This window comes from Trematomus bernacchii, unplaced genomic scaffold (assembly GCF_902827165.1).
Source record: "Trematomus bernacchii unplaced genomic scaffold, fTreBer1.1, whole genome shotgun sequence".
Lineage (NCBI taxonomy): Eukaryota > Metazoa > Chordata > Actinopteri > Perciformes > Nototheniidae > Trematomus > Trematomus bernacchii.
This window is the reverse complement of record NW_022987771.1, coordinates 2767830-2784966: the sequence shown is the minus strand read 5'-3', so window position 1 is coordinate 2784966 and position 17137 is coordinate 2767830. Positions and strand designations below refer to the sequence as shown.

Sequence of the window (17137 nt, the reverse complement as noted above, 5' to 3'; positions counted from 1 at the left end):
GAGCGTGGATAGTCTGAAATTGTGAACGCAGGACAGAAATAACGTGCATACTAATGCGATGCACATTTTTATTCACATTTTCTACAAGTGATTTGGAAGGACTCTAGTTAGCGTGTTTAGCAATCATTCAAACTCCACATTTAGCCTTTAAAGTGTTAACTATCTAGAGCAACACATTGAACAAACTATTGATCCATGTGCTTAATGTCTTACCCTATAATACTTTAAATTGAAAGGGTGTTAGGCAACATTGATAAGGTTTTGCTTCGCCTCACAGATTTGCGAAAAAAGGAAATTTAGCTTGAGATTTATCTGAGGGCAAAGGTCGCTGTATCTCTCTCGGCAGGTCATGCTCGTTGGAGAGAGTACTAATGAACCTAAGCATACAATATTTGCACACACACACTCAGGAAATCACACAGAGCTAACGCATGACTGATTAGATTAGGAATTATGGGCTAATTAATGTGCATCTTGGGAGACCTGTGCAGCATGCTTATGAGGAGACACAGCCCGAGGCTGAGCAGGGAACATGACAAAAACATAAGTGTAGTTAATTCCCAGTATTAAATTAATTACATGAATTACCAACAGTGCACCACAGCTCTTTTTCCTCCCTGTTTTTTATTGAGTTCACTGTAAAAGGAGAAGCAAAAAATGAAATATCTGTGTGTGTGCACTGTACCGTCCTGAATTATTTACGGATAGGTTGCAAAATATCTTTAAAACTGTAACTCTTAACTGAAAGTGTTTTTTTGAAATATTGGGAAAGACAAAAATTATATGGGTCACATAATATATGTGAAACCTCTCTGCTTTCACACAGCCATTAGTGCCTGTATCAGGTGCAAAGCCATAAGTCATTTAAAATCAATCTATTTAAATCAAAGTGAGGGGAAATATAACTGATGGCTGCGGATACGGTGGAGTGACAGGTGCAGCTAGGCTACTTCTTCATCTCTGTGCGGCCGGTTCCCTTCACTCTGCATTGTTCCTTTGGCTCACAGTTTAATACAATGCAACAACAAACTGATCTCACACAAGGTCCTACATGTCAGTGTTTATGTGTGTGTCAACTTTGTTTTGGGTTGTTTTGAGCGTATAAAAAGCGCTCCATTTCTGATATGACCTCCGCTAGACTCTCTGGAGGCTATCGACCAGTTAGATCCATTTGTTTTCCAGGCATTTCAGACCTTGTCCATTTCTATCACATTACTTTGACAGAAATTGAATTTCCTCTGATGCATTTTTATGTATCCTAAGTGCTGCACTGTTCTCAGTGGGAGTATAGCGTTTCCAGTGGCGTGATGATGCAAAAACACTTTGGGTTTATACAGAGAAAAGGGGGAAATGGGTTTTATTTCAATGTAAGTATTGACTTATGTTTTGTTTTATGGTTTTTCAAGATGATTCAAGGAGCAGTCCTTCAAAATAAGCGCTATCGGCCAGGGGCTCTAGACATCGTCTAAAGGCTGTTACAAAATCTTACAAGAGCACATACTGTAAAAACACTTAGAGGACACATTTTATCAGTGTGCTGATGCCATGCTGGGCTTTCTGTGTTGTTAGTCTCCAAAAGATCGCTATCTATCTGACTGTAATGGAAGTACACAGCGAGGACATGTACCTGTTCTTATCGAGGAGGCACAAACAAATAGCATGAGTCAGCATTTCCTTGCAGTTCTTATTTCTGTTCTTATTTCTTTTACAGTTCAGGAATTTTACCATCAATGGCACACACCATATTGATTTTGATGACTGCTCTGTGGATAAATAGATTTCATTTTCCACAGAGCTGCAAACGGTGGTACGTCTAGCCCTTGAGGTTAAACACGCCGTGGGTCCCGTACGGGATATTGACGGGGACCTCTGCTCTGCCCAGCTCAGTGAAGGTCTTGGCATCCAGAATGAGCAGGAAAGTGCTTTTCTCCTGGAAACAGAACACATTAATTAGGTAATGTAAATAGACAGGTCACAGAACACCCTTGTCACAACAATGATAGGGAAAGTACCAAACTATTGGTTTTCTCTATGGAAATGTAAAATGATTGTGATACTTTAATTACTATGTCAAAGTGCATTGCTACATTCTAACGTCATAATGATTTAATGTATTGCCGCCTAAGTCAACACTATGTGCTGCTTCTGTTGTGGATTGTTTTGCTGTTGTGATTTTTGTGAACATACTTCTCTGGGTGTAATGATGACAGACAAGACTACTCCATCATCTTCCTCAGTAGCTTTGGGCGATGCAACAAAGACAGGCTCAGACGGGTACAAGCCAGGATAACGCCACACCTAGACAGGGAAGATTACATGAACATCCCCTTCACTCTGAGCCGTTTCATGTTATAAAACCAACTCCCAACCTATCTATCTCAGTGATAGAGAAGCAGCAGGAGAAGTCACTTTGATGTGAACAGCTAACAATTAAGTCTCCCTAAGAACTATTTGATTAATAGAGACCTTAAGCTCCTTGGTGTGGACATCCATTTTGAGCAGGGAGTCACTGAAGCAGTGTCCGAAGCCGCAGGAGTAGAAGTAGCGGTAGGGTTTTCCGTTGTACTGGTCGTAGTTGATCTGAGGGAACTCGAGGCCCCCGTACTGCAGCAGCTCATCATCGTAAAGTTCCTCGTGGGTCATGTAAACCTGGAGGGTTACAGAACAAAGTGACATTTATCACTTTCAACTTTTACATCAAAAAATGCAACCAAGTAGACCTGACTTAATGTACACTGTTGCTGGAATCAAGGGCGTCACTTTGTGGTAAGAAGTGGTGGGGATAGGGGGGGGTCAGAAGATTTGTAAATGGTCTTCAACATATACACTTTTAGGCAATGTAAGGGGATCAGATTAACATATATATTTACCAAGATTGGGAAAAACAAGAAAACTTTGTCAAGAAATGTTTGAAGTTTCTGATCGGTTTCGTATTTCATGTTTTAAGTTAACGTTTGTTGGAGAAAGTATTTTTTTCAGAACGTATGTTAAACATTTTTGACAACATTTTGAATGGCCTGGAAATGTCCCCAGAGTAAAAAAATTACACCTATGCTGGAATTAATATTGTATTATTCTCTCAATTCAGTAAATGGATACCAGCACAAGGTGACAGAAATTCATTTCCATATTGAGTTATAAATCGATTGCTTTATCTAAAAATAAATATCTTCCTTGAATTGCAATAAAAAAATCATTTTTTCTTTATATTTGCCCTCAGGGACTGTGATAGCCACGTTCACAGCTGTGTTTCCACTAATTCGTTACATGTACATCGCTCCACTCTCACTGAGGCTAGTGTCACTCAGGTAGTCATGACAACTAAAACATCACATTTCCTTTTAACGTTTCAGCTCTCTGTGTGTGTGTGTGTGTGTGTGTGTGTGTGTGTGTGTGTGTGTGTGTGTGTGTGTGTGTGTGTGTGTGTGTGTGTGTGTGTGTGTGTGTGTGTGTGTGTGTGTGTGTGTGTGTGTGTGTGTGTGTGTGTGTGTGTGTGTAGGACAGTGGAGAGGTGAAGACAGCCTCTTGGGAGACTCACATTACACCCTGCTGGCTGATCCAACACCTTGTGTCCAGTGTGTGTGTGTGTGTGTGTGTGTGTGTGTGTGTGTGTGTGTGTGTGTGTGTGTGTGTGTGTGTGTGTGTGTGTGTGTGTGTGTGTGTGTGTGTGTGTGTGTGTGTGTGTGTGTTAGCTTCAATGGCAATTGTTCAGCCGCACAGTGGACTTCATGTTTCTCTGCTGAAAGTCATGAAGTAACAATCTTGTTAAGTACCTTCAGTGTTTCAGCGTGCCAGATAATTGCGCAGAGTGGGAGTGAATAGCTGTATTTTTCATGATTATAGGCCTCCATTTTTACTTGACTCAAGGAAAACCAGTTTGAATGTAATGTACAGTTAAACATAATACTTTGTATATACAGTGACCGTACAGCACTCTGTTTAATCGTACCTCTTTTGCTTTTGTTTTCTTTGCTGTGGCTTTGTACCCAGTGACAAGGTTTTGATCCAAAGGAGTTTCCTCGTCCACAGTCAGGGGTAGGACATATCTCCTCGGGAGGTTTCTGCACAACGAGTTGTAGAACTGCCAGATGAAATCAGACATGAAAAAGTGTGGCTGATTTGACTGAAAGGTGCAATGCAACCTCGGTAACAATCAGACCCAAACAGATACAAAATACTGACAAAACAATCTGGCTTTTCTTATGACAGTTTTTTTTATATTATTTTCAGGTGAGAATGTTTTGATTAAAGTAAAATTGCAGCACTAACTCATGAGTCACAGAGAGAAAGTAAAATGGAAATAACTGACAATCAGATAGAGAGCAGAGAGAGAAACAAATAAAGCGAGACGGAAATGGCCTTGAAGAACAAAGCTAGAACCACAAAATATCTCAAAATCCTGATTCATGTTTTCTTATTTATTTATTTTTTTGTAGATAATGATTTAAGTCAAAACTAAGTTGATGAAAAAATTGATGATAAGAATAATAAGAATGCAAACCGACATGTTAGCAGAAAAATGGTGGCATAATGGTCTAACAGAAACACCATTATATGACAATCAGTCAAGATTAAATAATTTAGTTAGAGACAAAAATACCCTTACCTACTGCTGACAAATCTGCATGTATTTACCTTGTCCATTTCCTCTCCAGCGCCTCTCCTGAGGTTCTCCAGTGTGAAGTCTGCGATGACCTTACCATCGTCCCCGCAGCACATGTCCATCACCAACATCCCGTTGTCTTCAAAGGCATTGATCTGATGCAGTGTGAACATGGGGGCTGCCCGGTACCTCACCTCACTCTCCTGTGGGACCAACCAGCAAAACATTACCAAAATGACAAAGGATTATAAATGCTTTGGAATAAACAGAGCTTTCTCTTTTTGTGGTTATTTTTAACATTTGAGGACAAGCCCCCTCCCACACACTGCTGTTATTGTGTTGTACCTTCACATTATGAACGTTTGATATAGTATGCTTAATGGGTATGCTGTGTAATGAGATGAGAAAATTGAGAGTAACAATGTATGAGGAAAAGCTACACCATCAGAGTGTGACTTCATCAAAATAAATAAGAAAAAAGCTCTGCCACGCGTGAAGAGATTAGCTCGCAGCTTTCCTTTTTTTTTGTTTCTGGCTATTCAGCAAACGTGTGTTTTCTACCTCACACTTTCCTGTGTGTCTGCTGCTGTGCGCCGGATTAACTCACCTCGCCAGTGTGCCTGTTGACCAGGTGGAAGATGGTTTCGTACTGAGGCTCCCAGGTCATGACTTTATGAAAGCTCTTTCCTTGGATTCGGTACAGCATGAACTTCAGCAGGTCCAGCTTGATCGGCTGCTCAATGAACACGATGTAGTTCTCCGACATGACTGGAGACACACGGGAGGACATTTATTCAATACAAAAACACATTATTGACACGTCTTTTTAAATCATATGTCAGTAACATACCATGTGAGGTCGGCCCAGACCCTAGGGGTTTTTAAATCTACACTAAAGACTCACTTCTTCTCTCTGGCCTTCTAGTTAGAGCGGAGCACGACTCCTGACTTTTCCTTGTGTTTTTATTTTTATTTTGTTTTTTATATATATCTGTTGTAATTTATTGTCGTTTATTGTGATTGTAGTAATGTGTTTTTATTACATGTACAGCACTTTGGCTCGACCAAAAATCGCTTTTAAATGTGCTATATAAATAAAACCTGATTTGATTTGATTTGATATATCATGTTTTGAAGCTTGACTAATCAAGGCAGTGTCAATCATGTTAGCCCTGTCTTAGCATGGGAACCAAAAGGGTCACGCGTTCTAGAATTGATAGTTTGTATTATTATTATATTTGTCAAGGCGGTTATCTTTCTGGTTCAATTAGTTGGTTTGTTTGTATCTCAGGCAGGATTAGGAGAAAACTACTAGTACAACATTGTCCAACAAAGAACCCATTACATTGCGAAGTGGATCCAAATGACAGGATGTGTACATACATCATGGATTAGTCCCGATTGGAACAAAATACAAAGTGCAGACAGGTAGTGAGAGAGGTGCAAGTTTGCCTCCAGTTGACTGCTGATGTGTCCTTTAGCAAGGCAAAAGAAGAAAAAAACGAATTGGCGCTGAACCATTTGTGCTCCGACACCTCTCCACTGATCATGTGTATGGGTCGTGTTTGTGCATGTGTATATTTTGGGGCTTTGTCTGTGACGTAAAGTAAATAAGCCTAGAGTAAAAAACTGAATTTCCTCTTTGGGATTAATAAAGTAAATTCTTAATCATGGTGGGATTATACATCTCAGTTAGATTTTTTTATAATTTATGATTTTGACAAGTTCTTCTCTTATCATTACCCCACAGATATCATTACATTTTCACAAACGCATCAAGTTGGTGAGCTTATTATTTCAAGGACACATTATGTTAGGTAGCGTGGAAAAGGTAGGACCCAACTGCAGACGAAAGACTGACCGTGACTGACATGGAGGGAGACAGGAAAAACCAACAATGAACCGACAAGGCACACAGGGGGTGTTTCTCAATCGCGAGTACGCTTGCTTGGTAGCACATGTCTGCCGAGCATGTTGCTTCAGAAGCGAGTCAAGAATACTTCCTGGCATTCGGAAAACGAAGTGTGGAACACGCTAGCAAGTGTGCAGGTGTGCGTCATATGAGAGGCCCCGCCTTACATCTTCCGCCACAGATTTGGGGAAATTGGTCCGTGCGCAAAGCATTGTGGGGATTTTAAGACCGCAGAATCTACTCATGTGCAGCCTCGATATTTCTCCAAACGGAGTACGCCGGGCTCGGTAGATTTCCAAGTATGCTGGAGATTGGAACAGTACTTCGGCGGCACTCGATGACGTAGTATGCTTGAAATAGTGGCTCTGAAGCAGCTTTACTCGCGATTGAGAAACACCCAGAGGAAGACAAGACTAAATACAGAGAGGGGTAATCACAAGACAAGACACAGGGGGTGAACACTTTTCAAAATAAGACAGGAAACCAAAGACAGAAAAAGACAAGACAAAACACAACACAAACAGATCGTGACACATTAACTGTCAATATTGTTTCAGTAGTTAGTTCGCTGGGAACCAAATTACAGTACAGGGTTAGTGGTAGGACATTAATGTCTTGATGTAAACTGAAAATGACACCATCATTCAGAATGATGTGAGACGGATTTTGTCTTCGTTTTATCCCACAGGCCATAAGACTGCTAAACTCCTAAGCTCTGTGAACTGCCTTCACCTTCATATGTTTATACATCTGTATACAGCTAACGTATTTATTGATTTATTTATTATAACAATAAGCAGTGTTTTACTTGCATATTGATACGTTTGCTTTATGTATATTTCAGTTTCTCCTTGCACTATTTTATGATGATGAGATGCTAACATAATTACACTTTTCTACCTCATATATATATTTCTTTTTTTCTTATCTTGACATAATTAAAATCTTTGTTGGTTTTTGTATTGTGTTAGGTATATTTATTTTTGTACTGTTGGAGGAGCTTGGGACTTCATATTTTCATTGCCAAAACCACGCTGTTTCCATTGTGCATATGACAGTAAAGCCTTTGAATCTTGAATCTTGTTGGACAAGTAAAAGAGTGTTTGCATAAATGATAAATCCTTTTTTTCAGAAGGCCACTGCTACTCGGTACATTTGAAAAGGTAAAACATGTCTGCCCTTCGAGACAAAATGTTGTGCTGCTGTAGCAGACACACACTTGAAATAGGGGCTAAACATAACCCCTATCCACTGTAACTATACTGACAGAAGTAATTAGGTGGTGCCTTGTCTAACCGTAAAATGGTCCACCACTTTTGAGATTTCTTGGAGCCAGACAGTCTGGCAGAGCAAGGGTGGTCTGCCGGAAATATACACTGAGATGTTATCAGGGAACTGGTGCAGTAAAACAACCAAACGGAGCTACATTGTGCTACATCAGGCAGAACAATGAGGATGTGCTTGCGTAAGCCGATTGACATCAGCTCATATGCTTCACTATCAGTCGTTTTTTAATCAACTGCTTGGCTATCAGCTGACCAGCAACATCCAATCATATCGTTACAGGTAGTTGAGGTAACCGAGACATGTCTCCATGCTTTAATGTTCAAAAAGCTCTTTATTTTTCTCATACTGCCTGTGCTGCAGCACCTCTTTTCACCCTCTGTCTGAAACCAGAGCCCAGTCTGCTCTGATTGGTTAGCTGGCCGGCTCTGTTGGGATTGGCCAACCGCTTAGAGATGTCCCGCCCCTTAACCTATCATGTAAAATGTATTGGAGCGCTAGCCAATAGAAGCGTGAGTGTTACATAGTGATGTCACTATGTTCAGGAAGTAAACAAAGGAGTCCAATGGAGGCGTTTCAGGCGGAGGGGGGAGGGACTTTGGGATTTTAGCCTTTGCAGACTATTTACATTCACAAAAACCTACATAATAACTACAGGAAAGGGAAATACCCCAAAAAGCTTTACAAGCACTGCTCCTAGTACTAGCCTCCTGCGATGGGTTAAATGCAGAGGCCACATTTCACTGTGTGTGCTGTGTGCTCTGCATGTGTGACCATTAAAGAGGGGTTTCATCCCTCCGATTCTATCTATCTATCTATAACCTAATTGTTACTGACTGAAGGCATATAACAGTAAAAGCTGATTTACAAAAACAAAGCATCAAACACTTTTACACACTTTATACCAGCATCTTGGTAGCCGTGCTTTTTGGAGTTAAGCAATGGAAGAAACTAGAGTAGAAAAAAGTTATAATTATGTCTTTTCTAACAGATTAAATGTTTCTAGGACTGACACGGAGGGTACGAGAAAGTGTGTACTTTTGAGTGTGAGTCAGAAGCAAAGTTATAGACTGAGAGAGATAGTGAAAGCTGAACAGAAAGACAAAGGAGCTGTGATTGTCAAAAAGAAGCAGGGCGAGACTAGAATTCAAATGAGTAATTAATAAGAGCACGGGAAAAAAAAGGGTGACGCTCGCCTTCAGTGAAATAGACTTACCCTGTCAGTGCGGGCGGAAAACAAAGCCTCGCATATAACTCATTAATTCCACTTCAGTATACATCCAGCATGCAACTTAAAGAAGGTCTTTCTTATACTGAAGACAGTACAGTATCTCACCAAAGCTGTGATAATAGGAAGGTTTCCTGGGTTCAGCTGCACGGATGGAGCAGATCACTTTGGCTCCAGTCAGATCTGCAGAGTCCTCCTTCGCTGCGTTCTCCTCAGGAGGAGGAACACGGATGATGTTGTAGAAGAAACCTGAGGAGGACCAAAAACAAATTATGTTTCACAGTATTATTTGGGATAGATAACATAAGGATATTTATGTAAATACTGACATATATACAGTAATGTTTGGTAAGCAGGCTTGGGAAGTAACGAATTACATGTAACGGGATTACGTATAGGATACAAAAAAACTGTATTCCCTTACAGTTAAATACAAACAGACGTATTTAGATTACTGTTAAATGTCTAAATATTAGGGATATAGCAGGATTACAATGTTAGTAAAACAACTACTAGGAGAATATTGTGGTTCTTTTTCGAGAAGGTTAATACTTTAATAGAATCTATACTGCCTGAATTTGCTTTATGGTATTCACGTCCTTTGGTCCATTTGTACTTATTTAATTCAGTAGGTGAACCGATTTGTTCGTGAAATAGTGTGTGTAAGTTTAAATGTATATGTATCAAACTAAAATGGAGCATGTTCTGTTAGCTCAGATTTCATTTCTGCTTTTTTAAACTGTAGTATGTGCTCATGTGTTTCATTGCTGTGTTTAAATGCTTCACGAAAGGCAGGTTTTTTTGAGTAGAGGACACATTTGTTGTACTGAATATCTTGGTTTCTTCTTTGTAAGGTTACATTGTCCTTTGATTATCAGGTCATCCAAAAGTAACGGAAAGTAATCAGGTTTCAAAACTTTTATATTTTGGTACTCAGATTAGGTTGCTTTACAGCTAATTAGTAATTGCAACGGATTACATTTTTAAGCAACCCTCCAAACACTGTTGGTAGGTAGGAAGATGGGAAGGGCGGAAACGAAGGTTACCGTTTTTTCCGTAGGAATTGCCCATGTTGTACGTGGCTCCGTCACGGTCATAGTGTGGGTGAGCTGTCGCCGAGTTCACAGCAATGTATTGAGTCCAGTCGACCTAAAACAGACAGCATCATCATCTTCATTGTCCTCATTATCATGATCAAAAGTCGCCCACCTTTCATTTTCTTTGCCCTGTGACCGTTTATCAGCACCAGTATTCAGAAGAGACTTTAATATCTGTTACACTGACTCACCTTCTCCTTTGTCTCCAGGCTCTGTGGATCTACTCGTCTCATGTAGTTGGTTTCTGTGCTGACATAATAGTCTCCCTTGTACTTGACAAAGTTCACACTGGCGTTATCCGTGGACTCTGTTCACACACAAACATATCAGGAACATCTTAAATATAGAAGTCAAACTCACAGGAACCACTTTTTCCATCATTTTCTTCTGCTTAATTTTTCACAATCTTGAGTCATGCTTTCCCTCACAGACCTCGACATGCACACACACACACACATCGGCTTGTGCGGTCCATTAACATCAAAAACCCAATATGATGTAACAGAAGCTTTCATTAGACTGCTCAAGCCATACACAATACAGTCAAGGCTGTGAGCACTGAGGAAAGAAAACCTTAAGAAAACTATTTTTTTTTCTGACTATTTACTTGGCCTGTAATAATCTATCAAAGCTGGTGAGGTACCTTCATGCAATAATGAATCGGGTAGTTTAATAATGCATTTGGCACTGCTGGTGATATATCATGCTGCGCTGAAATGGTTTACACATGGGAATATGTAAAGAAAACACACATACTAGGGACTGAAAAGCGTGAAAAGAAGCGTGCAAAGATGTTCTTGCAGGGATCGGGCATGGCTAATGTCCCGAACTCCGACACCACGATGCGGTTCTTCTCTGAGTTTTGGACGTACGAGTCACTTTGCAGGAAACGACTGCTGTAGGTGACGTTCCCCTCGCACAGGTGGAACCGGTGCATCATGGCCATGCCGTCAAACCAGTGGGTGTATCTGAGAGCAAAAAGATTGTGTTAAAGGTCACCTATTATGCAAAATCCACTTTTTCATGAATACATAAACATGTGTCCCCTCTGTGTAAAGAGATTCTGAAAGTTTCAGGAAAAAAGATTCTCTCTCTTTTTGTCCTGATCCATTTATATAAAAACCTGTCTGAAATCGAGCTGATCAGATTTTGGCCACTTTATGATGTCATAACGATTTTTTGGCTTGTGTAACCATTAGCCAATCACCAGCCAAGGTAACCCCCCCCCCCCCCTCCTTATCACCTGAATGTCCTCCTAGAGCACCATTAGCCGTGTTCACACCAAGTACTTTGCCGTACTTAGTGCCGGCACTAAGTGCCCCGGCACTTAGTGCCCCGGCACTTATTACCCCAGGGCACTTAGTACAGATCGCGTTCACACCGGAATAAATTCCCTGAGGGAAGATTACGCAAATGAGCCGCTGACGTCACTTTGTCTTCTTCTGCTTTGGGTTTACTGGCAGGCCACAAACCACTTCACGGTGTATACTGCCACCCGAAGTCCCCGGCCGGAAGTCCCCGGAGTTGGGGACTGGCTTCAGTAGAAGCTGCTGGGACTCCCAGCAGCTTCTACTGAAGCCTTCCGAGTAAATCGCCAGAACGCCGACACCTCCTCATCTCCACCGCTCCCATGTTTTATTTTGTGTTGCCATAAGTTAGTCTCTCTGCGTTTGTGCGCTGGGCGAATGCTAATGCTAATAATGCTAATGCGAGGATAATAAAATGGCGGCTCTACAAAACATTTCAGAGTTTTACGGGGCGTGGTTTGCAATTCGCCCAGCCAATCAGAACTGGGGCACTTTTTTCCCCCAGGAAAGTACCATCTCTCAGCAGGCACTAAAAATGGGGGTAAAAGTTCCCGGCACTCAGTACTCTTTTTGGTGTGAACGCGACATAAGGGGTACTAACGGAACTAAACACGAAAAGTACGGGGAAAAGTACTCCGGTGTGAACGCGGCTATTGTATTCTTTTTAACCAAATATCTCTCAGAGGGGCATGGGGAGTGGCTCCTTATTTTCATCTAAAGTAACAGACAGAGAATCAGCACTTTTGAAACAGGCCTGAATCAGAGGGGATTATGGGATGCTGCAATGATCTGTTTGGTGTTTGGAAAAAACAGTATAATAGTGGACCTTTAAGTTATTTGTCACCAGGCCTTTGTGAAAGACACAGTTACAAAGAGTTATGTGGGCACTCTCAGACAGTTTATTTAATAAGAAATGATAAGCATTTAGGGAATTGATTTCTTAATAAATATGGACAGAAAAAACGTAATATCGTCATCTACATGAGGACCAACACTTTTGAGAATGTGTCATTTGTGGAGGAAGAAATTACCCTTACAGTATGTGACTCACTGTGTGACTGCATATTTTACATGGATTAAATATCTACGTTCTTTTATTTTTAAATAATTCACTGAACATCTCCAAACTGTGACATGTGTGTATATATATGGTAAAGTTGTCTGAAACATATTTGTTCCTCTGATCCTTTCTTATTTAACCATTGTTGTCATTTAACGAGTCAAGCAGTATTGTTTGGCAATACACATGTTTGTGTTTTGTGTCTGACTTTTTAAGTTTGCCATGTTCACTGTTTTGAGAACAGGGTTTTAAGAAATATGTCATAAGGCTTGTCATAGGCCTAGGGCAAATTGTGACAAACTATTTAAGCCTTTAAATCAGTGTGGGAGTGATACAGGTTTTAACCCTGAATACTACAATAACTTCTATGTGTCTATGCTATATTTCCTTTTTTGTAAGCCGTCATGCTAATAAGGCTCATTTGATTTGAGTAACCTCTGCACTTTAAAGGTCCCCTATTATACTGTTTTTCATCAATATATTATAGGTCTCAGATATATACAAAACATGTCTCTGAAGTGTTTGGCTCAAAATACCAAACATACGTGCATTGTAGCATCCCATAAACCCCTCTAGGAGGAGATTCAGGTGATAAGGTGGGGGGTGTTACCAGGGGCGGACTGGCCATCGGGACGTTCGGGACGAATCCCGATGGGCCGGTACTGAAGTGGGCCGGTCGGACGATGTGGGCCGCTCGGATAAGTCACCAGCACCCCCCCCGTTAGTATTTTACCGAGGTGGGCCGGCGGTACCGAAGTGGGCCGGTCGAGAGTCCCGGGCTGATTTGTAGTCCCAGTCCGCCCCTGGGTGTTACCTTGGTTGGTGATTGGCTAATGGTTACACAAGCCAAAAAATCGTTATGACATCATAAAGTGGCCAAAATCTGATCAGCTCATTTTCAGACAGGTTTTTATATTTAACTTTCAGAGTCTCTTTCCACAGAGGGGACACATGTTGATGTAGAAAAGACAGGAAGAAGTGGATTTTGCATAATAGGTGACCTTTAAAAGTAGTTGTTTCTTCCGTATTACCTGTCCTTCCCAAACTCAAACTTCCCAGGACCATTCCTCAAGAAGCTCCCATTGATCCATGTTGGGACGGTTCCCTTGATGGTGGTGGGGATGGGATCAGGGGTCTCCTCCACAGACTGCAGCAGAGGGGCTATGCTCTCCAGCCCCTTGCCCGGCGGACATTTCTGCCCGCTGGAAACTGAAGAGAGGAGAGGAGGGTTGTTTTTTTATTAGTATGCTGTTCAATCTTTGTCAGTGGGTCAGTGGTTCGAATCCCACCCCCTGCAGTCAACATGTCGACAAAAATAAAGCTAAACCTTGAGGGAATTTTAACATTATTGAAGTGTATGTATGTCACTTTGGTTTATGTAAAACACGTGCAGCAGCTGAACTCTTGGCCCCACCACCCCTCACCTCTCTCAGGTATATTACCTCATCATGCATACACTAGGCGTGGTGCAGTTATGTTTATGGGACTTTGCACAACTGGGAATGAGCAAGTATGTAACTTGTTATTCACTCTTGCGGGGACATGACCTAAGGATATGAACACAATCGTTAACAACAAGCAGCTTTATTCTTCATAATTAAGTTGAACACAACACGATCATGAGACATCTGAGTGTTCAATTAACAGAACATTACACTTTCACACCACTGCCGCTTTTTTTTATGCTATCAACACTTGAATCAAATAATACAACATGTGAATAAAAAATGGTTTGGTGAAAAAACCTCTTCTGTGGTACAGTAGGAGCAAGGGCTGTTTAAGTGTTAGGAGATATGTGCTGTTATGTTCTTATGGCTCATGGGGTCATGCACTTTGAATGACATCTGCGTTATATACTCTCTTATCTTTTATCCAATAACCAATTCCCATTTCTCACATCGCCACACATAATGGCGTTTGTAAAATATAGTAGTAGTTACGTGATTAGCAAAAGCAAATCGCTCCGGTTCAATACGGAGCCCATGCTGAGCTCAGGCTTCAATATCACAGTTTTTGGTCAACGTGGATTGTTATTGCCGCCAATCAGTTGAGGCAGAATTTAGTTCATTCACATAACACTGCTACAACAGACTATAAAAACGAGAATGTGCAATAGAGAGATAACCACTGCAGGCTTTAACAGGCTATCTGTATGTAGACTGTGAGTTTTGATTGTGATTTCTGCATTGATGCAATATGTGCTGTCATTTCTAAAAGGAAGGGTATTCCATGTGTTTTCCTTCTACTGCATTCAAAATGGAGTCTCTTGAAAACATAAGCAGTGAAAATATATTCAGGTATCTTTTATCCAACACTGTTGTATAACCACACTTGCAAGATTGGTTTACTTGTAACATGTCTTTGTTTAACAATGTTTTCTTAAGCCACCAGCAGTTTGTCTGAATCAGTAAGTGTAAAAGTAAAAGGCCTTGTTGGAATACATTTTCAGATTCATGCGCACCTTTTTTTAATAATCCTCTTTTCATTTGTCTGTGCAGGGACCTTGCAGCCAGTTTTCTTATTACATTTAAGAGCTGAGAATGACTAAAAGCTGTTAATTAGACTTTTTTTTTCTCCAGCGCTGATTCAACGGGAGACCTTGGAGCAGGAACAATGGAATATGCCAACATGTCCTATTGTAACTGCAGCTCTGATTTTGAAACCCAAGAAAATACAATTATGTCTAAACCACATTACGCACGTCATTGTGTCTCTGTGTGTGTGCGTGCGTGCGTGTGTGTGTGTGTAATTCTATGCAAGATTCAATGCTAATGTTATTATCTGTGCTTTAAAAAGAGATACACCAAAACGCTATGAATGTCCACACTTTGATGTGTGAATTGTTAATTCAGTCAGTCATGGATTTTCCCCCAAAATCAATAACAATGAAAAATGGCTTCTTGTTTTGCATTCATGTAGAAACAAGACTAGTGTGAAATCAAGCAGATCCTTAAATGCTTAACTCAAAGGAATTGTGTATTCACGTTATTGTGGAATCATATAAAACCGCTATCAAGCTCAAATATTCTCCTCTTTTAAAATGATGACTAGTATTTTTTTTTTACGATTATCCCAAAAAACAAACGTCTTTATTTTTGCTTCACAATCATATTCTAACAAAAAACATCTGGCAACAGGGTGGTGTGTACTCACTGCCGTGTGTCTGCGGCTCTGCGGTCGTGGACATGGTTGCTCTGACTGCAGATACCATCAGACACATGCAGAGGATTTATAAACGCCTGAGGACAACCTTTAAACCTTTGGTTTCTTCCCAAGATAAGGAAGTTGAAACAACAGGTGTGGGACAGAGTTGACTGTCATTAAACCGCCAAGAAAAGTGACAAGAAAAGCAGCTTGATTTCATGATGCAGGTCACTGTTAGCATAGTGAGACATAATACATTAGTATAGAGTTCTTAAAGATACAACACAATTAAATGGTGTCTATATCTGTTCAAAATAAATATTTTATTCAATTGTTATGCTTAAAGGTAGGGTAGGTAAGTTTGAGAAACTGGCTCGAGATCGCTAGAATTTGAAAATACACAGCCGGAGAAAATCTGCCACTTCCTTACAGAGCCCCTCCTCCAACACACACGAACGCACACATGACCAATGAGGGCACGAGATAAGTTTGTGCACAGATGGAAGGCTGACAGGCAGGTAGGCCATCCAAAAATGATTGGTCGTGCTTTTTACAGTACTACGGCTTCCACAGATGACATTTTTTTATGGATTTTTTGTCAAAGCACTTCAGATATTCATTGCTATCGGGATGTTAAGAGCATTCCATGGAATATAACAAAAAGTGTATCTCGAGCCGGTTTCTCAAACTTACCTACCCTACCTTTAAGACTCAAAATCTGGTTATGTGTTATATTATGATATGTTACTTTTATTATTGCATTGTTCTTATTAATAGTAAATATAAAGGTATCTAATGTCTAATTCCAGCACCAGATACTTTTTTACGCTGCTATGGACAATCTTGCACTATGTACATTCCCTAACATATTGAAGTGACTGTTTTTTTGTTATTTTGTATTGATTGTTGTGTTTTATCTTAATGTGTGCATATGTGTAAATGTGTCTGTTGATTGTATATATAGAGGATATACACATTTATATATTTGTATTATTGTATTTGGGATTGTTGGAAACGTTATTTCGATCTCTCTGTCTGTACAAGCATACAGAAAAATTGACATTAAAGTTGACTTGACTTTGGTAGTGTTTATTTGTATATGTTGTGTGCTGTGTGTAAGAATGACCTAAGACCTTTGGCATTTTATCAACGTACTGGTCACTTTTATCTTATCTCACTTCACATTTATGATTGCTCGTGTCACACTGCAATCAGGGTTCCTACACGATTTTGTCCGGTTAAATAATGTAAAATGTATATCATTTCCTAAGATATTGCAAGCAGAATTGATATGCCAAACCTGTTGCTATGTCTGCAAACAAGTGCAACAGTAATAAGGATTTGTTTAAGACCCTCGGTGATAATTGGCCATGCAGGATTGTGTCGGTGTGTCTAATTCTGATAATGATAGCGTTCAAGTTATTTGACATTGCATGCAACACCCCAAGCACTCCTGCTAACACGCCTCTCAGATCGGAACTAGTTGTGGTTGTTCCAAAACC

The 17137-nt window shown here is 40.4% G+C and overlaps 1 protein-coding gene across 1 annotated transcript; it reads right to left on the bottom strand.

The window, feature by feature from the left end:
• Positions 1-617: 617 nt before the first annotated feature.
• On the bottom strand, positions 618-15684 carry bco2l (beta-carotene 15, 15-dioxygenase 2, like). Its single transcript, XM_034148503.1, has 12 exons — positions 15645-15684; positions 13523-13700; positions 10881-11092; positions 10316-10431; positions 10074-10176; positions 9136-9276; positions 5211-5371; positions 4636-4806; positions 3950-4081; positions 2467-2649; positions 2188-2298; positions 618-1930 (listed from the first exon to the last, which is right to left on the bottom strand). The coding sequence occupies exons 1-12, from the start codon at positions 15676-15678 to the stop codon at positions 1814-1816; spliced, it is 1659 nt and encodes a 552-aa protein (XP_034004394.1). The 5' UTR covers positions 15679-15684; the 3' UTR covers positions 618-1813.
• Positions 15685-17137: the final 1453 nt, after the last annotated feature.

Coding starts and splice junctions, on each gene's coding strand:
- bco2l (XM_034148503.1), bottom strand. CDS start 15,678: ATGTCCACGACCGCAGAGCCGCAGACACACGGCA. Junction 10,432..10,880: donor TTCACGCTTTTCAGTCCCTA/GTATGTGTGTTT, acceptor GTGTGTGAACAG/AGTCCACGGATAACGCCAGT. Junction 10,177..10,315: donor GCCTGGAGACAAAGGAGAAG/GTGAGTCAGTGT, acceptor TGTCTGTTTTAG/GTCGACTGGACTCAATACAT.